General features: G+C 48.8%; 1 protein-coding gene across 1 annotated transcript; it reads right to left on the bottom strand.

Annotated features, from left to right (window-relative positions):
* Window positions 1-1,562: 1,562 nt before the first annotated feature.
* CYP11A1 (cytochrome P450 family 11 subfamily A member 1) lies at window positions 1,563-14,362 on the bottom strand. Its single transcript, XM_090271793.1, has 9 exons — window positions 14,094-14,362; window positions 10,211-10,366; window positions 8,452-8,648; window positions 7,274-7,477; window positions 6,318-6,475; window positions 3,477-3,643; window positions 3,124-3,202; window positions 2,465-2,662; window positions 1,563-1,868 (listed from the first exon to the last, which is right to left on the bottom strand). The coding sequence occupies exons 1-9, from the start codon at window positions 14,360-14,362 to the stop codon at window positions 1,737-1,739; spliced, it is 1,560 nt and encodes a 519-aa protein (XP_090127919.1). The 3' UTR covers window positions 1,563-1,736.
* Window positions 14,363-23,487: the final 9,125 nt, after the last annotated feature.

Genomic DNA, 23,487 nt, shown 5'->3' with positions numbered 1-23,487 from the left:
TCTGCCTCTTCCCTGGAGCAGGGCAGCCTGGGGGGCCCAGCTTCCCCCTCCCAGGACGCATTCTGTGCCTGGACCCTCCGCTACAGCACAACAGTCTTCTGCCTGTCTCAGGAGCTACCACCTTTGGAGGGCCAAAGGCCATAGTGGACCCAGGAGGTCAGGGAGAAAAGTCCTTCCAAAGCAGAAGCCTAAGAGACAAGCTTCTTCCAGACCTTGGGAAAAAGTGAGACCACCAGAGGCCAGCTCTCTTGGAAGAATACGAGGGAGGCTTGGACTTTCCACCTGCCCCTTAACATCTACCACAACTTCTTGGGAACTTGAAGCCGGCCTGTGGCAATCAGTTACACGTTAGTGTGAAACAGCCCATTAACCAGGGCCAGGCTGAGCCTGCCATATGTAGTCAATGCAGCCAGGGACAGGAAAGCAAATGGCACTAAAGAGAAGGAGCCCTTCACAGAGAGAAGGCCTGGGTTCTAGCTACAAGCATGCTGTGTGCCCTTGGGTAACTCAAGCAACCTCTCTAGGCTTCAGTTTCCCCATATAGCCCATACAGAGCTTGACCTCTCTGATGGTAAAGCCCTTTCCAGCGCTAACATTTCTGAGTCAAAGACGACTCCAGCCAGAAGAGAAAGGAAGCAGGAAGGAGAGAGAAAGACAAGAAAGAGGATTGTGATGGGGAAAGGCAAAGAGGCTCCAACAATGGACTCAGAGCCCACCGATCCTGGTAGAAGACTTCAAGCTAGCTGGGCTGCTGTCCTGAGCAGGACTAGACCCCTGTCTGCCAGCAGGACTTAGACTTAGGTAGCCGAGGGCCAGGATGGATCAGGCAGGCACCTGGTCCAGGTGAGAAATTATGGAGCTCAGAATGGGGGAGGGGGCCAAAATTGGGACCAGTGTCAGGCAGTTCAAATAATGGACCCAAGACTCTGCTGCAGTCTCCTTGCCTTCTGCCCAGAGCTTGGAAAAGTGGGTATGTCCCCCTAGAGCATGAAGTCGAGGCCTTGAGGAAGGCCAGAGAAGGGTCAGGTGGGCCAGAGGAAGCATATTGGCCTTTTGTCCCCAGGGTCAGCTAGCTCACACCAGCCCCTCACCCACAGGCCTCAGCCCTGACCATGCCCAAGACTCTGGCTGGACCTTGGCAGTAAGCCCTCAGGACCGCACCTGGAACTCCTACCCAAAGCTCAGCCAAGCAGAGCGCTGCATGAGCCTCGCCTCTGATAGGTGGGCCTGCCCAGAAGCCAAGAATCGTCCACACCTCTCAGGCTGCCCTGTTCTCTCAGCAGAGTTCCACCAGGTCCTCTGTCCCTCTGCCTGCTGACCCCAGCACAGTAGCAATGGCCCCCATCTGCTCTGCCTCGCCCTCAGCTCCAGGCAGCAGGAGGCTTAATCCTACTGGCTCCTGAGTTTCTCAGGTGGATGGATCCCAGCAGAAATGGTTTCAGGTGTGGCTGCCATTTGTGCTCAGATCCACTGTTGATCCAGGTCAGAGACCATCTCCACAGGAGTGATGGATACCTTAGGGGCCAGATGGGAATGAAAACACTTCACATAGTTCAGCCCTTTATTGCCTTCATGGGGTGGAAGAAGAGGGGAAAGCGGTGGATGAAAAAAAGAGGAATGCCTCCACTGAACTGGGCAGAGAGGAGCAGGGGTGGGAGTCTGGGGGCTGAGGATGCAGACACCTCCATGGGCCCATCCCCACCCCTCAGGCCGTCCTTTCACACCATTCTCTCTGATCACACCTGGGGCAGGTCCTGGGTGAAGGGCCGGAAGGTGAAGAAGATGGGCTGGTCGGGCATCAGGATGAGGTTGAATGTTGTGCCCACATCACTGAGATGTTGGATTTCAACTCTGAAATTCTCCAGAATCTGAGAAAGAGGAGTGGTGGGCTTAGGGGAAAGGTGGGGAGGACCCATCTCCCCTAGGCCAAGTTCATTCACCTGTAGGCAGTACCTGTCGAGTGTGATCTGAGGAGCCCCAAGGGGCCCACACCAGCTCCTACTTCACCCTGCTCAGTGCCTGGAAACACACTACGTGCTCTCTCCTTGATTCCGACTTTCACTTTAGTTTCTACAAAACCCTTTCCCACCCCATCTCATCACCACTATGAGGGGACAGATGGGTGGGAGCACCAATGGGTGACAAGTGGAGTAGCCCAAAAGAGGAGGCAGCAGGAAATTGTGGGGGAGGGCTCTGGACAGAGATGGGAGTAGGAGGGTTGGTGTTTTGTTTGTTTGGTTTTCAATTTTTTTATTTATTGATTTTGTTGTTGTTGTTAGAGAGAAAGAAACATCAATTTGTTGCTCCACCCTGTCATGCATTCATTGTATGTGCCCTAATCGGACCTGAAACCTTGGTTTATTGGGACAATGCTCCAACCAACTGAGCTACCTGGCCTGGGCTGGAGGATTGGTGCTTTCATTAGAGCTAAAGCCAAGCCAGGGTGCCCACAGGCTAGACTCACATGGATGAGGAAGAGGGTCATCTCCACCTCGGCGATCCTTCGGCCCACACACTGCCGAATACCCCAGCCAAAGCCCAGGTTCCGGAAGTGGATGAGGTCCTTGTTTTGCCCCAGCCAACGGGTGGGGTCAAATTTTCCCGGATTGAGGAAGAAGGTGGGGTCTTGACCCATGGCATAGACGGCAACCTGCACCAATGTCTGAGGACAAGGTGAACAGAGGCCTCAGTAGGCCTCAGCGCCTCATAGCTGGGAGCATCATCCAGTCTTCCCCACCCTGACTCCCCAGCCTGGGTTGCCCAGCTGTCCAGCAGACACTGCCCATTGTGTGACCTTGAACAAGACCCCAGCCCTTCCTGAGCCTCGCCCACGACCGAAGCCACTAGGCCAGGGATGGCCCAAGGGATTGTCCTGCCCTTTCCTCAGCACCAGTGGGCCACCAAGACCCAGGTAGCCCATGGGGTTGCCCTCCTAACCCTGGGCTCCAGCAACATTCCAGGGATCACCCACTGGGCCTACCACCTCTGCCCGTCACACTTTGCTGCTGCCAAGGACCCGCCAGCCAGCCACAGGAAGACAGGCAGATGCCGCCGTGTGTATGAGACTGCAGCCGGCCCAGCCTCCTGTCTGACTGGTGGGGTCTGCAGCCCTGCTGCACCTACCTTGGCAGGAATCATGTAATCTCGAAGAACCAAGTCATTTGCAGGATATCTCTGCAGGGTCACTGAGATGGGGTGGAGTCTGCCAGAGGAAGGTATCCAGAAGCTAATGACCAGAGGCTAGGACAAAGCCCCCCAACCAGGAAGGCATCTCAGGCCCGTGGCAGCACCCCAGGGGAATTTGGGGACAGGACCAGGACTCTGTTCCCTCCTCCCCATTCCCAGCTGCCTCTCCCAGACTTCTCATTTCCTGCTACCAGTCTCCACCAGTCCATCCTTGTAACCCTGCCCCCAGGCACCACACCAGCCCTGCGCAGGATTGGGGTGGGGGCAGGCATGGATGGGTGTGGGCTTGCCTCAGTGTCTCCTTGATGCTAGCTTTTAGAAGCGGGACCAGCTGCAGCATCCTGCTCGTGTCTCCCCCGGCCTGGCGCCGGGCAGCCAGGACCTCCTCCCGCAGCATCTCCTGCACTCTTAGGCTGCGCGCCATCTCGTACAGGTGCCACTGCAGGGTCATGGATGTCTGGCAGGGAGTGTGGGGTGCAGAAGACCAGGAGGGCCTGTTACTCCTGAGGCTCCATTTCCAAGAACCTCTCCCCACCCTCGTCCCAGTATCCAAAGACCATTGCCTACAAAAGCAAAGTCCGTTCTAAAGATAAATGCTCCAGAAGGCTTTCTCCAGCCCAGGCAGAAATGTTTGGTACGGCACATGTCCCTATCCTGGCCCCTCGTGTCACCAGGGCCCACCAGCTCCCCAGCCACACAGTCTTCTTCCAGAGGACCTCAGAGGCCCAAACGCCCTTCTGTAACAGTTGCCTCCTGACTGGCTGTCATGCCTTTTGAAATGCTGGTTAAACAAGTGGCCCTCTCCCCAGTAAAACCTCCTCAAACCTTATCATCTGCCTATAGCAGCCAAGTGGGGAAGAAGGCTCAGATAATGAAACCAGGCCCACCGCCTGGTTCCTGTCCATGTTGCAATTAGCATGTGGCATATACACAGACAAACCTGCTAATCTCAGTATTAGCAGGAGTCCTGAGCAGTAGCCCTTCCCTGGAGGTATGAATGACACTCATCAAGCACCCTGGCCCCAAATACCTCCGTGGCAGGACCCCAGACTGGTACAGCCCTTCCTCCTAGGATTAGGACATGAGTTGTTGCACCTATCTTACCAAGAATCATACTTTTGTCCAAGACGTTTGAACACTCTCCTTCCATCAGGAACAATCACAAAAATGTGCCACCCAGCCACTTCCCAGTTTGAAACCCTTGCCTGGCTCCTGAGATCCCCCAGATCAAGTCCAGAGGCTCTGGCCTGAGGTACAGGGTCCCTCCCTCAACACCTGTCCACTGCTCCCAGCCTCGCCACCACCTCTCTCCAACATGCGCTCTGTGCTCAAGCTGTACTGAACTGCACACAGCTCCTGAAGCTCCTGAAACCTTCCTCCAGCTATTTCTTCCTCCTAGAAGTCCCTTCCCAGACTATAAAAGCCAGTCTGTTCTTCTTCAAGGCCCCAATCAAATCTGTGTATTTGTCCTCACTATTTCCAAGACTGGACTGAATGGCTACTCAGGAAACACTTGTTTATTTAGGTAGTCAACTAAGTTACTAGTGTGTGACCTTAACTAAGTTACCTAACCTCTCTGTGCCTGTTTCCTCATGTGAAAAGGGGAGGATAATAGTAATATGCCTCATAGTTTTGTGAACACTAAATAAATTAATACACATGAAAAGCTTAGGCCCCTACCTGCACATGATATGTGTTCAATAAACATTACCTAACAATAACAGCTGGTTTGGTGCAGGTAAGCATTTTTTGGAGATCCCTTCTACGTAACTTACAAGAACTAGGTTTAAAATACACTCAAAAGTTCCATCTGCAGCCTGTCATAGGGACTGAACATCTGCCACTAGAGTGCAATATAAATAAGGTACCTAGGAAATAAAGTTATTCACCCAGGGGACTTTGACACATACTTCTCCCTAGTCCTGAAATGTTATTCTTCCTCTCCTGCCAGCAGCAGCCTTCCGGACAGAAGCTGAATTGGGCTCCTCTGTGGAGCGCTTTCCAGTCCTGCAGGGCCTCTCCTGCTCATCGGTCCAGGCCTGCTCACTGGTGTGGTGGTCACCTGTGCACATGCCATCTCCTTGTCATGGGCTGAACTGTGTTCCCCCAAATTCATATGTTGAAGTCCTAACCCCCAATATCTCACAATGTGACTGTATTTGGAGACAAGGTGTTTAAAGAGGTAATAAGGTAAAATGAGGTCACTGGGGTGGGCCCTAATCTAACAGGACTGGTGTCCCTCCCTATAAGAAGAGGCAGTCAGGACGCAGATACACAGAGATGTCTGTGTGAAGACACAGGGAGAAGAGGAGAAGCTTCAGAAGAAACCATCCCTGCCAACACCTCGATCTTAGACTTCTAGCTACAAAACCATGAGAAAAATAAATGTCTGTTGCTTAAGCCATTCTGGGCAGATACTTTGTATGGCAGCCCTAGCAAACTAACCTACTCCCCCTCTCTGAGCCATTTGGAACAATTGGAGTCTATTGTGTTTATCTTTATGGTCTCAGTGCCTGAATTATAACTAACAACCAATAAACACTAAGTAATTAACCCTCCATATCACATTAGCATGAGAAAGATTAAGATATTGGAGAAAGGAAGGGTATGCAGGAAGGACAGTTTTCAAGTTCGAGAAGAGAACTTTCTGGGGTGTTGGGCTGCCTGTGGAGAGGGCCTGAGGGACATACCACAGAAGGTGCCTTCATGGCGTCAGGGGCATTGTGGGGAGAATGGAAGACAACCACAAGGCCCTAGAAGGCAGAGCCCGGGCAAATTCCACTGGCTCCCAGCTTTTCTGTGGTTCTGCCTGCCTTCTTGAATCCAGTGAGCTGTGTCTCCCACCTGTGGCTGAAGGACTCTCCCTTAAAGACCCCATGTAGGACCTGGGCTCGCCGCCTATGTCTGTTCACTCCTTTCTCATAAGCAAAGAAAAATAGTTGGATCAGCCCCAGAGGATGCTCCACAGGTGGCTGACTTGACCTCAGCCTCCTAGGAGATGAGTATTTAGGAAATGGAGTCAGGACAGAGGGATCTACCTGACACAGGCAGGGTTTCAGACGAGGCAAACTGGTGGGGAAGGGACACAAGGCTACAGGAGGGGACAGAGTGTGCCCCTACAGTCACCTCACCGTGTCCACGCCCCCTGCCAACATCTCCGTAATGTTGGCCTTGACGTCCTCAAAGAGCAGCTTGTTATTTCCCAGGAGGCTGTAGAGGATACCTGGGTAATTGTTGAAGTCTCTTTTCTGTCTCAGGTCCAAGGAGAAGTTCTGGGTGTATTTTTCAGCTGCGGACAGAGAGGATGCAAAAAAAGAGTGAGGCTCTCTGTGGCCAGAAGGAAGGAAGGGTCCCTTGGTGAGAGGTGCACCAAGTGCTTGAGGATTCCGGAGCCCTGTGCTCTCCAGGCTGCTGTTTTACTGAGCACATACTATCCGCTAAGCCTTTCCTATCTGTTTCTTTGTCTAATTCTTGAGCAGAGCTTTATGGGGTAAGTGATATCATCCCCATTTTACAGGTAAGGAAACAGAAGCCCACAGAGGGTAATGACTTACCAAGGTCAGATGGGATCAGGGTCAGAGCAGAATTTGAGACCAGGTCTGACATGGTCACCACACTCCAATCGGCCTTCTCCACTCTACTAATCTCTCTTACCCAAGTCCTAGTCTGTCACCAAGCACAGCCGGGTCTCAAATACTGGTCCGTAACCCACAGTGGGGATCATGGGCTCCTTGGAAGAGCAGGATGGACATCTTTGATCTTCCTTCTCCATAAAAATCTAACCGTCCCCAGTGGGTAGCCTTCAACACACCATTTCCAGGGCTTCTAGGACCTCTGTGAGGCCCATCCCTACCCCACCAGAAGATGGGTTTCCTACATGGTAACTCAGTGCCCATTGACACAACGTGGAACAAAAAGGCAGGCTGATGCTTGGGGCTTCCAGCTGTGTGTGTGTGTGTGTGTGTGTGTGTGTGTGTGTTTGTCTTTCTCTCCCCACCCAGACCTGGTTTTCCTACCCTCTGAGGTAGACAAGACTCTCTTGGCCCCCAGACTAAGCTGCCCAGGGTACAGCCAGAGGAATCCTCACCTTTACTGAAAATCACATCCCATGCAGCCACATGGTCCCGCCATGTCTTGGTCCTGAGCAGACGGAACAGGTCTGGGGGGAGCATGAGCATGGGGACGCTGGTGTGGAACATCTGGTAAACAGCATCAATGAACCGTTGGGCCTCGGGGTCCACGATCTCCTCCAACATCCCCAAACGCTCCCCAAATATGACATTGGTGATGGCTGCAGGGATAAGCACAAGCTGAGGAACCTTTTCCATACTGACCATCCGAGAGCCTCAGCTCCCAGGAATCTTCCAACATGTAGGATCTCCCGCCCCCAACCTCAGTCTCCTTCAGTAAAGAAACAGAGGCCTGGGGTTTATGGGGCTGAAATTTCAGGGCTGAGGAAAACTGCCCTTCTGGCAACCACTTAGGTCCTTCTGAGGAGCAAGCAGAAGACCCCGAAAAAGTGATCATTTGGGTGGGAAGCAGTCTTCAGCAGAGCAGGCCCAGGCTGCCCTTCCACCAGCACCCCAAGCACTCTCTGCGCTTTGCTCCCAGGAAGAGATATTTCTCCTATAATTGACAGAATTGGCTCAATATGTCCTGAAACAGGCCAGATGGGAGACTAAAAGACATAAAGCCCTGGTAATTAACCATCCAAGACCCACTCTGGTTGGACCAGAGAAGTCACAACAGCCCCAAGTTTTTCACCTACGGGGAATTTGAGGATTTTATACCCAACTCTGGGCACCCTGATCTCCTGCAGTGATCACATGACCCCCCCATCATATCACAGGGACTTTGCATGAGCTGTTCCCTCTGCCTAGGCTGCCCAGCCTCCTTACTCCATCTGGATAGCTCCTACACATCCTTAAATACACAATTCAGATTAACCACCCAAATCTCCCTTCCCCTCCCAGACCTCAAAGGTCTATGTCCTAGGAGATAGAGATTTGCAGAATGGAGGGCTGAGCCACAGTCTGGCTTTTGGAAGGTGGCCATGGTGACCTACATGTTGGAATCCTTGCCCCGACAAGCATGAATACTAGATAAGAGCGCTCGGCTCCCACTGCATAACGGATGGCAGAGGGTATGTTCACCAGCTCATCCCCAAAACCAATCCCAACGCTTCTTATGCTGGCTGGGTCTCAAGGTGGGACACCGGATTCTCCCAACCCCAAGACAGCTGCCAAGTAGGTGCAAGTGCCTTACACTCGAAGGCAAAGCGAAACAGGTCATCACTGATGTCCCCTGAGAACGTGCCGGAGCCCTGCTCGATGCGTTTGTGCAGGACGCGGACGAAGTCCTGGGACACTGTGTCCAGTAGGGGAATGAAGTTCTTCACAGCATCTGGGGTCATCACCTCCTGGTTCAGGGCCAGCCGGTCTGCCTTCCAGGCTCCTGACTTCCTGTGGAAACACAGGCCCTTGGGCCCTTGTGGTCACAAACCCCAGGCTTGGGACACACAGAGGGACTGACTGGGCTCTCCCAGGAGGCTGAGCCATAGCTCAGAGTTGAGCACTCACGTCCACCTGCCCTCACCTCCTCCCAAAACCCTCTGCCTCCCTACCAGTGGTTTAGTCTGCTGGGCCTGAGGGAAGATCAGAAAGAAACTGGGTGAAGGAGAACGAAACCTGACCATCCCCTGCTGCTGCTTGAGCCAGGAACAGAGTCTCTTTCAAGCCCCCTAGCCTTTGCCTTGGCTGCAGGCATGCCTGCCCTGTCACTGCCCCATCCTCCTGGCTGTGGCACACCTCCTGCCATTCAAGGGCCCCTGTGTGTCATCTTTTCTGATCATCACACAGACACAATTGACCCACCTCTCCGCTGCACCCCCAGCACGTCCCATTATTCCCATTGGTGGGGACTCTCAGGTATCCCGAATTGAGTCAGTGATAAACAACACTCTTATGGCCCACTCTTGAAAATGGATCCATACAAAGCCCTCTTTCTAGTTTGGAGGCATGCTTGTAAGAATGGTATTAGTATAAAAAGAACAAAAAGGAAAAAAGCTTTTTAAAAGAATGATATAAACTCACCACCCAACAGGAAAACTAGGAACAATACAGTGATTTACATGTGTCCACCTGGTCCTTCCCAACCAATGGGACCACACACGTGACTCCCTTGCTGGCTTTTGTGTCTAATTTTACCTGATCTACATATATTTCTAAAACATACTTTCTTGAAATAACTTCTTTAAAAAGCTGTCATGCCTTGGGGGATTTGGTTTTTTTTTCACTCAGTTTTATCTGTCTCAGTATCACCTGTACCGTGGGGTCACCAAGTTTGTTCATTCTGAGTGGCATATGCCACCACTCATTCATTCGTGTTCCTCTTGGGCATTTAGGCGGTTTCCTGGGTTTTGCACTTTATGAACGGCACCACTGCCAGCATTCCAGCATCTTCCCCCTCAGGATGCTCTTTAGAGTGCATCCCAGAGAGCAGAACTGCTGCACTACAGGATTGTGCATATGCCACTGCCAGTCGTGTCCAACTGTTTTCCAAAGTGCTGGCGCCAGTTTTTATTCCACCAGCAATCTGCGAGAGTTCTAGCTGCTCCATATCCTCACCAACGTCTGATGTTGTCACATTTTAAATCTGTGATGAGCAACTTGGTGGAAAATGGTACTCACGGTGGCGGGGCCCTGCCCTACATGTCACTGAACCCCCAGAGCCTGGCACACAGTAAGTGCTCAGTAACATGGGACTTAATGAACCAATACATGAGAACTTTGCGAGGTCTTTAATTACTCATTCAGATCTTCAGCCTGACCATTTCCCCAGTAGTGCTGGCATAACAGTTCACCATCACTACCACCTGTTTTACGGAGGCAGGAAGATAACAGGGATTTGCCTAGAGACCCCCCTAGAAAGGACAGAGCAAGCATGGCCCCTCTCCCCCACTTCTGCCCTTGCCACAGCTGCCCATGATCTCCCTCCAGCCCGTAGGAGATGTCCCAGGACTCACTTGAACAGGACCCCGATGGGTCTCTGGTAATGCTGGTGATAGGCAACCCAGGGCGGGATGCAGTATCTTTCCGGGGTTGAACCCTCAAACTTAAAGAGAAGGGCCACATCTTCAGGGTCAATGATAAAAACTGACTCCATGTTGCCAAACTTCTCCCTGAAAGGAAGGAAATGGGCTGTGGTTTGAGAATTTGAGAGAGCCGTGTAGATCCTGTACGATCAGGCGGAGGGAGTGGGGGCAGCTCAGCTGGAACCACTTCATGACTAAGAGCACAGAGCAAATGGCCCTAGAAATGGATCCCATTTCCACCTCATTCTTGCTGTCTCTCTCCCACTCTGAGTCTCAGTTTCCTCTTTTATGAAATGGAGATTAATACAGTGCCTGTCTCACAGGGTTGCTAAATGATAAGAGGAAGAAGTCTGTGACTTTCTATAAGTGACAGCTTTATGCTCCTCTTATTATCCCCTGGCTGCTGACATACCACAGCATGGCCCCCAGGACAAGCCTGCACCCACCCACCTTCCACGGGCCATCAAATCCTCCATCCCAAGCTCATCCCATGCTCAGTCTTCCTGAGTGTTCATTCCCTCAGCACCCTCTCACCGACTGCATAGCTCAGAAACAGGACACCTTCATGTCACCACTGGAGTGGCCCTGGACTGGAATGTAGCTTGCTAGGCAGATCATACACAGGCCAGTCAATCCTAGGCTCTAGGACTGGAATTTTAGGAGTGGCTGCCTGCCTACAAGAGTTGCAGGCCTGACCAAGCACTTCTTCTCTCTTAAAACAACACTGACCCAGGTACAGAGTGTTGAATAAGAAATGTCCAGCCCTGGCTGGGTGACTCAGTTGGTTGGAGTGTCGTCCCATGCACCAAAAGGTTGCGGGTTCAATTCCCAGTCAGGGCACATTACGGGAGGCAACCCATCGATGTTTCTCTCTCTCTCTCTCTCTCTCTTTCTCTCTCTCTCAAATCAATTAAAAACAAACAAACAAACATATCCTCAGGCAAGGATTAAAAAAAAAAAGAAATGCCCAAATTTTCATAGAATTTTGTAAGAGTTTATTTGAGCCAAAACTCAGGACAATTGCCAGGAAGCAAGATATTAAATGCTCCAGAGATCTGAGAATGACAGTTTTGCAGTTTCTTTCATGATTTGAAATTAAGGAGGGAAGTAAGGAAGATTACAGGAAGGTAGGAGATGGCAAGGCAGGAATTGGGTTATAGGATAGTACTGGGTGCTCTCTTGAGGATAATCCACTTAAGAAGGAAGGGTCTGAAAGAGGCATTTCGAAGGTGTATTAACCTAGATGCTCAGAAACAATGGGGTGGTTTAAGGCAAAGATAAAACTTTTACTAGAGAAGTCAAATGTCTGGGGCGTGACTACCCACCCAGACCTGCCCAGTTAGGAACCCATGATCAGTGAAGTTAATTTCTCTAGAACCCCTTTTTCATCTTCAAGAAATACCTTGAGAAGCACTTTGCAAGCAGTGTCTTTAAAATACAACTGTTGGGAAACCACAGAAAATTCCACTTCTCACTTGCATCTGCCTTTGTGTGTGTGTGTGTGTGTGTGTGTGTGTACTTTTGCATAAGAGAGTTAATTCAAGATACACTTCAAGGCAAAATATTAGAAATAAATATATACAGGTACGAACTGAGTTCTCTCTCTCTCTCCCTGCCTCCCCTCCTTTCCCTCTGCCCTCCTTTCCCTCCCCCCTTCCTTCCTCTGAGAAGAAAGAGAGGGAGAGGAGGGGGATGAGAGGAGAGGGTAGGGGAAGAGAGAGAGAGCACTATTTTAACCACTGACCTATGAACCCTGAGACTACCTTCGCAAGCCCCCCAGGAAGTCCCCTCTGTGTTTTTCCAGCTGCTGCCTGTCCTCACACCACCAGCTCCATGCCCCCACCCTGGCTCAGCAAAGTCCTTGAACTGCTGTTATTATCAATTCCACTTCTGGGAATCTAGCCCAAGGCAATGATCTCACAGGTGACGATGGTGCCTGATGAGTGAGGTTCATCATCATTCTGTCTAATAGAAAAAAAAAAAACAAAAAACCAGAGTTCACTTTGAAGAATTGGCTAAAAATATATGGTTTATCCATACTGTGGGCTATGATGCTGCCTTTTAGAACTATATTAAAGAGAGAAAAGAGGAAAGAAGTTCTCAACATATTGCTGCAGGACAACACCAAACAACATATAAAATATATTCACATTCCTAATGGTACATAAAAATTATCAAAACTGAGATAGTATCTGATTTCAATTTTTCATTTGTTCATGTTTCTATTTTCCAGATTATTCTATAAATATGAACAAAAACAGCCTTTGTATTAAGAAAAAACCTACAGGATGGAGTGAGGTAGAAGAGGATAAAGGGGGCATAGACGGCAATGGAAGGAGACCTGGCTTGGGGTGGTGAGTATACAGCGCAGTGTACAGAAGACGCATTATAGAACTGTACACCTGAACCTACGTAATTTTATTAATTAATGTCACGCCAATAAATTTAATTTAAAAATTTAAAAATAACTTACAAAATTTGTATTTGAAATTCCTTACACTTATTCAGAAGTTTATCATTTTTAGGCTATATGTTAGAATTTAATGGTGACACACTGAACTGGAAGTCAGACAACTGGAGTTCCAGCACTGGCTTTGCCTGATGAGCTATGTGACCTTGCAAGATTCTTCTCCCTGGGCCTCAGTTTTCCCATCAGTAAAACGGGGATTATAACACCAACTTCAAGGGCAAGCTGCAAGGCTCAGGTAAAAGTGACTCAGAAAACAGAAGGAGGCTTGATAAAGAGTCCCTACCAGGGAACAAGAAACAGAGAAGAGCAAGGGATCACCCTGAAATGAGGCCAAGGGACAGAGGCACCAATAGGCCCAGGAGAAAGGGGCGGGGAGAAAGCCACAGGAGCAATCTTCTCCCAAGACTGACACTCAGCCTGGGGCCTCCTGGCCTCCAACCAGCTGTGAGAAAGGCACTTTAGACTTCAAAATGGGTTGTGGGAGAAGGAGGAAGTGACCCCCCTTGAGTGAGCAGCTGGACCCCTACACAAACAAGCCTGCCCTCCAGCCCCCACCCAGCCAGCCAGCCAACACATCCCATGATGCCTTTTCCCCATCACTCAAAGTAAAATGCAGTTTTCCCTCCTGATGTAACCTCTCTGTCCCAACCATCACCTCTACCGCCTCCCATCCTGCTCAACTGTGGTGTGGCCTGAAGGCGACTCACCTTAGAAACTACTGAACCAGAACAAGCAAGGCCTACTACAGGGGGCAGCCCTAAGATACCTGTTTCCCCCACTCTCCCCCTCCCCGCCTCACTCCCCTACCGCCGGAGTGGCAGTGCTCAAAAGCCAAAAGACCAAAGTCCCTTCTTCCTGACAGGAAGCAAAACAGATACTCAAGGAAAAGGGGCTCCAGCCAGGCCAGGTGGAAGGGGCAAAATCAGCTGCTGCAGAAAAGCACAGAGCTGAGGGGCAAGGCCAGCACCTCAATAGGGCAGGGATCTAGCTGGGTGACGAGGGCAAGAATCCTAGCCTCTCTGAGCTTTAGTCCCTTTCTGACAATGCAGATGATAAACTTGCCTTTGAAGGAGTCCTGAGGATAATGGGTGTAGGGAGGTAGTTAACGAGCTTGTTCTCTTACCCCCAGAGTTTCAAAGGACATGGGATCTGGGAAGGGTTGAGGCTGGGAACTGAACCCACTAGCTGGGAAGCCTTATCCATTCTCCTGCCACCATCACCAGGAATGGAAAAAATAAAGTCAGAAGGTGAATAGAGCCTGCAATGGGGAAGTAGAGCACAGCAAGGCTGCCCAGGCCCCTCTCCCTCCCTATCCCACCAGCCCCCATCCCCTGCCAGGCTTACCTGTAAATGGGGCCGTACTTCTGGAAGTTCTGGACTTGGTGATAGTGTAAATTCTGGGAGCCCTTCTCCCTCCAGAAGTGGTACAGGTTTAGCCAGCCATTGTCACCAGGGGATGGGATCTCACTGAAAGGGCGAGGCATACGAGTGGAGATTTGGGCTCCATCTCCGCTGCGCACCCTGGGATGCCCTGGCCCCTCCTGCAGGGAACTCAGGAGGGGCTGGCAGCCTTTGAGCAGAACTGAGCGCAGAGGAAGGCCCCTGACCAGCATGCTGTCCCCGCAGTTGCCACTGTCCCTACTCCTACTGCAGCAAGACTTGACAAGAGACTGGCCTTGGGGCCCTGGGGCCCAGCTTATTATCTGCCAACTCAAGGTCAAGACAGAAGCTGACAGAGCAGGCGACTGCTCTCCTCCTTGGGGTGGCTCCCGCCCACACAGCCCCTCCCACACTGAGGTAGCAAGGCTCAGCCTGGAGTTTCAGCAGCCAGAGAGGCTCCCCAAAGCACAAGGAGACCCCTCTATCCTCAGTGCCAGCCCCAGCAGGTCCTTGAAATTGTACAGAAATGGTACAGGTTTGTGCTTTTTCTCTGATGGGGCGGCTTGCTGACCCCTACAGTGGGACCCAGCTACCAGCAGACATCCATCGGGACCTGTCAGCAGCCTGGGCTTGGGGACAATGGGGAGCCTGAGAGGAGGCTGGGAGCACCTTGCAGCTTTAGGGCAACATACATCTTAATTGTGACCCCGTTATTTGTATACAGATTATTATAAACTGTTTTTGTATAGTTCCCTGATTTGTGTTTGTTTTTGTTCTTATTCTTCCTTCTATAGTTCCCCAATTTTAGAAGTTCTACTTTCTCTGCTTAACCAAAATACATATACTATTTTCTGAAAATGTTGTAAGTGGCAGGTATTACTATTATTATTTTTAAAGATACTACCTACTAACTATAAAAGTAAATTAAATTACAGTCATATTTTGCTTGTTGCAGAACACTGAGGAAAGGACAAACCAGAGCCCTAGCCACTGTGACTTAGTTGGTTGGGTCTCGTCCCCTAAACCAAAAGGTCGTGGGTCTGATTCCCGGTCAGGGCACACGCCTAGGCTGCTGGTTCTGACCTGACCAGGGTGCCTGCTAGAGGCAACCGATGCATGTTTCTTTCCCACATCGATGTTTCTCTCCCTCCCTTCCCCTCTCTCTCTAAAGAATTTAAAAAGAAAAAAGATTTTAAAAAAAGGACAGACAAGGAAGCCTACAATCTCTTGAGTCTTTTCAAGTTAAAGAAGCTAGACACAAAAGAGTAAATACTGATTGTGAATGAAAAAAAGGACTCTATGAAAAGTAATCTCACAGGATGATCTGATAATAAATTCTTAACTGGGCAGGTCATGGCCTCCTGCAACTTCTTTAGTAACAGGCTTATCTTTGCCTTAAGCAAGCCCTGTTCTTTGTTTCTGTTCATCTAGGTTAATAAACTCTGGAAATGCCTTCTTTTCAGAGGAGAGCGTGTGTATCCCATCTTGCTTTCTCCCACCTTCCATCGATCTTCCTTACGTTCCCTCCTTAATTCTAAATGCATAAAAGAAGCTGTGCACTGCTACTCTGAGAAGTATATTTCTCAGTCTGTTGACATCCTCTGTTTGGCTCAAATAAATTTTTATAAACATTCCCTACAGTTTTGGACATTCTCTATGTTGACATGTTGGATTCCATTTTTGACAAAGTTCAAGAATTTGCAAAATAAATTTAGAATGTTAGAAGTGGTTCTCTTGTGGGGGAATGACTGGGAGAGGGAATGAGAACTTTCTGGGGTGCTAGAAATATTCCCTCTTGATCTGTGTTACATATGAAAAATTCACCTGAAGTATAAACTTGTGATCTATGCATTTTATGAAACATAGGTTAACACAGTAAAAATGCCAAAAAAAAATCTTTTACTAACAAATAATTTTTCAGATTCACTTTCCCAACACCCCTTGAAACTGGAATGCAGGCAGATGACTTGGACTCCCCCAGCAGACACCCACTAGTGACATTTTGGTTGAGAGGAGGGAGCAGGCCCCATGTGAAACCCTTTCTGGTGCAAGTGGCAGCCAGAGACCTCTCACCTGGGTCAGTTGCTGCATGTGAGGCCTGTGAGGGTCATGAGTAGCCACTGAGGCAGCCTTGAGATGTAATTTGGGTGATATTCTTGATGCACATAATTTTAAAATAAACTTTTTAAAAAAGATTTTATTTATTTATTTTTAGAGAAAGGAGAAGGGAAGGAGAAAGAGAGAAATATCAATGAGTGGTTTTCTCTCATCCGTCCCCAACTGGAGACCTGGCCCACAACCCAGGCATGTGCCCTGACTGGGAATCGAACTGGCGACCCTCAATCCACTGAGCCACACCAGCCAAGCTAACCTTTTTTCTTTTAACCCTCACCAAGGATATGTTTATTGATTTTAAAAGAGAGAGGAAGGGAGAGAGAGAAAGAGAGAAAGAGACATCGATGTGAGAAACATCCATCAGTTGCCTCCAATACCCAACCAGACTGGGATTGAACGGGCCACCGGGCGACGCTCCAACTGAACAACCCAGCCAGTGCTAAAGATAATCTATTTTTAAATTATGCCCCAGTCCTGACTGGTGTAGTTCGGCTGGTTGGGTGTTGTCCTGCAAACCAAAAGGTCACTGGTTCGATTCCTGGTCAGGGCACATGCTTGGGTCGTGGGCCGCTCCCAGCCCAATCCCGGCTAGTCCCCAATCAGGCTGGGTGTGCACAAGAGGCAATTGATTGATATTTCTCTCCTTTTTTTCCCTCCCTTCCCCTCTCTTTAAGAATAAATAAGCAAAAATCTTTAAATTATGCCCCATAAGCCTGATTATCTTAACCTCTTGGAGATTTTGTGGAACTGCATAGTATCCCTTGAGAAGTCCCTTCCCTGCAAAACGTTAGCTGAAATGAATTTTATTCTTGACAATTAAGGACTCTGAATGATACAACAGTAATGTTACTCTAAAAATAAAAAGCCTTTCAAAGTAAGAGGCAACAAGCATTTGAGATCAATAATAGCTGAGGCCAAACAGTGTTCTGAATTGGAGACAAAGGCAATGGGTATTTTTGAGAAAGGAAAAGGGAACAATTACCTCACCAGGAGGAAGGCATCTCCATGGTGCAGATAACCTAGTGATGTTAATTCTAAACAATGTTAATTTTCAGTCCAGGAGTCATCAGTCCTGTGGTGAACTACTCTCTTATCTTTGCAAATAGTTCTTTGGGACTCAGTGCCATCCCAGCCCTAGTCCAAAGGTTATTTTGCCCTGTTTTTAACATTTCAAGGTTTGAGGTCTAAGCCGTGCAAGGCAGTTCCTCTGGATGGCAGCTCCAGCTCCTGGCTTCCTTTATATTATTGTTTACAATGAACAACTAATCCTAATGCTAAAAGTCCACCACACACCTACACTTCAAACATTATTTGCACCTAAATTAATGCAGCTAAGTTGGAACCATTTGCCATCAGTCAATTTAAAAATTATGCCCCGTAAGCTTTAACTCATCCAGGGTACATTACAGGGACCAGAGAAAGTCTCGTGACAAGGTGGTGTTCGATGAAAAGAGAGGGGCAAAAAGGCTTGTTACAGAGACTGCCACTGTCACACACCTGTGGCTTCACCGCCCTGAGATAAACATAGACCCTGTTAAAAACATTTTGCTGTACGTATCTCCTTCCAGTCCTTTTCTAATTATTTTTTCTGTTTTATTCTTTCTTTTTCTGGGAGGCTGAAATTTTTAAATTTTTTTTACTACAATGTATAGTTTTAGCTGAATAATTTGTATGGATGATTTTAAAATACAGATTCAACTACAGAAGCAGAACTAGTAGATGTTTTAATAGATTTGTGTCAGGGGAATTGGCTTATGCAATCGTGGGACTGGCTGGGCAAGTCTGAAAGCCAAAGGTCAGGATCAGGAGGTCAGAGAGGGCAGGCTGGGACCCATGAGCACAAACTGAAGCTGCTGTCCACAGTGGAATTTCTTCTTCAGGAAACTTCAGCACTGCTCTTAAGGTCTTTCAACTTATAGAACCAGGCCCAGCAAGATTGTCTAGGATGATTTCCTTAAGTCAACTTGTTACAGAGTGGGGGTCTCCAAAAATCCCCAGAGCCTGTGGGTTGGGGGATGGGGAAAAGGAAACAGTTTTTAAGATGCCTTTGCATGACTATAGCTAGTAGCTTAGTGTCTTAGTTGTGTAAATGGTTTGGTTCTTCCAAGGCCCTAAGGAGATGGGAGGGGTTTTGACCATGGAATGGTGCAGAAAGAGCATACGGAGTCTGAGCAAGGTTCTGTGAATGGTCAGAACTGGGTACCACGCCCACTGCATCACAGGACGCAGTCAGGGATTTAAAAATAGGTGGCAAACATTTTAGAGAAGAAGAGCGGAAGAGAGGAGACCCACACAGTTTGCCAGGAGGGCAGAGGAGATCTCCATCTCCATGCGGCTTGGAAAGGAAAGAGAACTCCACGCTCCTTTGAAAGGGCAAAGCATATGTTTTCCTGGACTGTTATACGGAGGCTGATGACATCGTACCCCAGATCCTGAAGGAGACAGCTGACAGATAAGGGATGGGGAACTTCTGGGCATGTTTTTGGCTTCTAGCCTTTTGGGGAGCAAGGGAAGTGCTGGGTCCCGTGGGAGAACAGAGCTCTGAGCTGAAGTGCTCACTGCCCTCCCCAGGTTGGAATACTGTAAATAAAGACCTGTTTTCCTCAACACTAGTTGTTGGGTTTTACACCAAGGCACCGCGTGAAAGAACCCCCTTTCGCTCTATAACAAACTGATTATGAACATTAATTACATTTCCAAAGTGCCTTCACTGCCATCCCTAGATTACTATTAGAATAACTGAGCACTGTAGTAGCTAAATTGACATATAAAACCAACTATCACAGCACTACTAAGCCTATAAGGAAAAATAGCTTTCCTCAAAGCAATCAAGCACATTAAGTTCCTATTCGTCCCTGTTTTAGAGACCTTTCACCCACTCACTTTTTCCACTCCATGCTGCTGGTCCCTGAGCCCGTGAACAATTGCCATCCCAGGGACCTCCCTTCACTGTCACCTTGGAAGTTTCCTGTTTCTCACTCCTATTCCCTGGATCCCATGTCTCTCCTCTTTTCAACATCTTCCCTATAAAGAACGTGTGAGGCCTTACTTATCTGACAATGTCTTTATTCTGCCTCGACTGAGAGGTTAGCTGGATAGAGAATTCTAGGTTGGAAATCGGTTTCCATTTCTAAAAATATGTGTGAAGTCATAGCTTCATTGTTTTCCATTTCCTGGAGCTACTGCTGAGAAGTCCATGCTATTCTGATCCCTGAGCCTTTGCATTGGTCCTTATTCTCTGCAGTCACTCTTAGGATCTCCTCTTTATTTTGGCTTTCACAATGCATCTTGCCATATCAGTCCTCGGGCTGGATACTCGGTAAGCCCTTTTAATCTAGAAATTTATGTTCTCAAATTTCTGGACATTTTCTTGTATAATTTATTTTATAAATCTCTCTTCCATTTATCTTTTCTCTATTCTGGAACTCCTATTATTCATGTTAACTTCTGGATTTATCTTTCATTTACTTTTTCTTTTCCCTCCCATATTACATTTGCCTTTTCATTCTACCTAATGAGACATTTCCTTTGGTTTCCAATCCATCCGTTGCAATTTTTATTTCTGCTATCTGTTTTTTAATTTCCTAGGGATTTTTCCTTTATCAGATATAGACACGCAGTATGGACATAATCTCAAAACCCTCTGAAGATATAAACCATAGGCGTGTTTTCTAGTTGTTGGCTTGGAGATTTGTATGTTTGTTTGTTTTCTCTTGCTCTCTGTATTGTCCCTATTTCCTCTGAGTTCTTTTTTCTGCTTGTTTTGGTCCCTGCCTTTTATGCTAGAAGTTTCCTCAAATGTCTACTGAATTTTGGTGGTCCATTAGGAGTCCTGTCTGAACTCCAAATTTAAGAGTCAGGACCCAAAAGTCTGGCCAGGTTGGAGCAGGTAAGTGGGGCTTCTCCAGCTGTGGCTTTGGGACAGGGCCATCAGGAAGACTCCAACAGATTACCAGTGTCAGTGGCTAGGTGACTTCAGTTAGGCTGATCATTTTCCTAAAGAATCTCTACATTTTCGGGACAGGGCCTCTCATTTGCCTCACTGTGGCAGATATCCCCAGACCCTGGAGCCTTTTTGGTTCAATGAATCTAAAGAGCAAACCTCACCGTGTTGATCCAGAAGCCCTCCAGGTGTAGTGAGCCCACAGCTGTGGTCATCGAGCTCACACAGTTTTGTGTGCTGCTGCATTTTCACCCTGATAGTCGTAAGGATTTCCCTTTTGTTATTAAATGCTCCTGAACTATCTCTTGGAAAAGCTGCATCATATTCTGTGAGTGAGATTATCTGTGCCTTACTTCTTCGAGTTAAAAACTCTGAGGTTCAGAAGTCAACATGACTGGGTAGATGGGGCCACCCCAGGTGAGGTAATAACCATGGGGACAGGTGAATGTATTTATTCCCACACTTCTGTTCCAGGCATTGGGCTAGGTAATGGCAGCGAGGGAGGTCCTAGGGAAACACTGACCTTGCCCTCGGTGGTGGTACATTATAGGGAGGTGACAAGAAGGCCATGAGTCAGGGGAGGCTAGAAGGATTCTGGCCTCCACAGGGGAGGAGGGAGCAGGGTTTGAGGGCTGAGGTTTGGTGGCCCCCATGGCGGGGGGAGTGGGAAAAGATGAGAATCCTGCCCAGAAATCAAAGGAAAAGCACCTGGAGAAGGCAGGAGAGAACCAGGAGAGAGCGAACAGGTCTGAGTTTCCGGGGAGAGCTGAGGCTGAGGCATGTGTCTGGGTCAGTCAGTGTGGGCAGTTTTCACTCCTGTGCATTTATGTCCTGGATACTGAGCTGCTCTGTGGAGAGCTAGATCGGGGCACAGTTTGCATAAGGTAAGAATGATGCCCTGTCCTGACCGGTGTGCCCAGTTGGCTGGGCATCATCCTGCAAACCAAAAGGTCACCGGTTTGATTCTAGATCAGGGCACATGCCTGGGTTGTGGGTTTTGTCTCCAGTTGAGTGCAAAACCAGTCAACGTTTCTCTCCCTTTCTTCCTCCTTTCCCCTCTAGAATCAATAAAGAAAAAAACAATTTTAAAATATGTTAAAAAGAATGACGTCCTGACCAGGTGGCTCAGTAGGTTGGAGCATTGACCTGTACACCAAAAGTCTGCGGGTTCAATCCCCAGTCAAGGCACATACCTAGGTTGCGGGTCTGATCCCCGGTCGGGGTGCATACAGGTGGCAACCGATCGATGTTTCTCTCTCACATCGAGGTTTCTCTCTCTCTTTCCCTTTCTCTCTCTCTAAAATCAATAAACATATCCTCAGGTGAGGATTTAAAAAAAGAGTGACCCTTCACAGCCTGCTGGTTTCCTGCCTCCCCAAGGCAGCAGGTAAGACCAGTTCCAGAGAACAAGTGAGAAAGGAGTGGGAGGCGATGACGTGGAGGAGACCAATCACAGCTTGGAAATCTAACCAACTAGGTACAGCTGTGACTGTGCCTGGTACTAGCTTGTGACCTCGAGAAATGTTCCCATCTTTTTTAAAATTGATTTTAGAGAGAGGAGAAGGGAGAGAGAGAGAGAGACATGGATCCCATTCATGCATTTATTAGTTGATTCTTGTATGTGGCCTGATCAGGGATCAAACCCACAACCTTGGTGTATCAGGATAACACTTGAACCAACTGAGCTACCAGGCTAGGGCAAGAAATGTTCCCATCTTCTCTGAGAGTGAATGTCCACCTCTTTCAAATGAGTTACCTGATTGGGCCACTGAGAGTTGGAGAACACTGTCCTCAGCACCCTCTACACAGCCTTGCACTCCATGAAACATGGTGTGGGTCTTCCCTTGGAGGAACCTGGAGTACCTGGAGGTGGCAGACAGGTTGCGTCAGGATGCCTTTTAATTTCCTCCGTTTGGGCAAAATGAGGGAACCTATGCAGAGAGAGCAGCAGAGGGAAAAGGAGAGCCAGATAGGAGATAAAGCCAGAACCCAGGTGGAGGAAGTAGTGAAGGAGTGGGAGCAAGGCCACTGGGGACAGAAAGGAGATTGGCTCCAGAGAAAGTTCCTCCTGGGTAAACCATGTCAGGAAATGATGAGCAAGGCTTAGGATGAGGAAGGGGAGAAACAGACTGTAAGACAGGAAATGATTCCCCAGACATTGTCTCTCCACCAGGGGCCCCACCCTCACCTCACTGCACCCCTCAAAGAGTGAAGAACTCAGCCCCCAATGAGGAGGAGATGGCCTTGTCCAGCTGCCTGCAGCTCATCCCGCAGGCCACCTGTATCCCTGTATTATTGTAGCCTCCTGGCCCAAGGTGCCAGATTCTTCCACAGCCCATAGAACATGTTCTCAGTTGGGAGCAAACCAGACCAATGCTCAGTGGAATAGAGAGGTATGCTCCCAGGCTCAAGTATGACCGTAGGAGACCCAGGTCAGGGAATCTGGGCCCACCTCCCAAGCATCTGGATTTGGGAACATCCCAGAGATCCTGCTTCTCAACTTCTACATCTGGTAAAATGAATAGAGCACCTTTTTACCACACTGTGCCTTGGCAAGACCCCTAAATTTCCATGTCTCTATTGATAGAATGTATGGAATATTACTATATGCAGTGCACTTCACATGAATTGTTCCACTTAAACTTCACAGACCCCTTGTGAAGTAAGTTCTAATACTTTTCCGGTTTTACAGATGAGGAAACTAAGGTGTAGACAGGTTGGGTATTCATAGACAGAGCTGGGATCCAAAGCCAGGGGGACCTTCTCCCAGGGCTGAGCTCTGGGTCCCCTCACCATGCTGCTGAGAAGTGGGCCTGAGGGCACTAGATGAGGGCATTAACAGTGCTGTGACACACAGCAAATTGTAAAGTAATGGCTGAACTAGGTGTCACAGGCTGGGAGACCTGGAAAGGCCCTTAGGTATCATCTCTTTGGTCTCCCATTAAACATATGGGAAGATTGCAGTCAAGAAAGGAGCAGAGACCTATGCTGGATCACTATAGCAAAGCCTCAAACCAGGCTTCAAGCCCCTCAAAGAGCCACAAGGGTCCAAGTGAAGAGTGACCTTTTGGAGAGGTGTGGCTGGCTCCTCCTTGAAGCCTGTGCAGTGTGAGGCCAGGCGGGCAAGCACTGCATACTTCCACAAAGTAGGCACCTACCTGGCTGATGACAGAAGGGAAGGCCAGAGGAGGGTGTGGAAGTGATGAAAAGGTCTTCATCCCCCAGGCCTTGGAAGAACTTGAAGAAACAAAGGAATGTTACCTTGAACTCCAATCTTTGTCGTCCCTTCCCAGCTGGCAC

Source organism: Furipterus horrens, unplaced genomic scaffold (assembly GCF_987537825.1).
Source record: "Furipterus horrens unplaced genomic scaffold, mFurHor1.1.pri manual_scaffold_3, whole genome shotgun sequence".
Classification (NCBI taxonomy): Eukaryota; Metazoa; Chordata; class Mammalia; order Chiroptera; family Furipteridae; genus Furipterus; species Furipterus horrens.
Note: the sequence above shows the minus strand (reverse complement) of the source record. Positions and strands in the feature narration are given on the sequence as shown.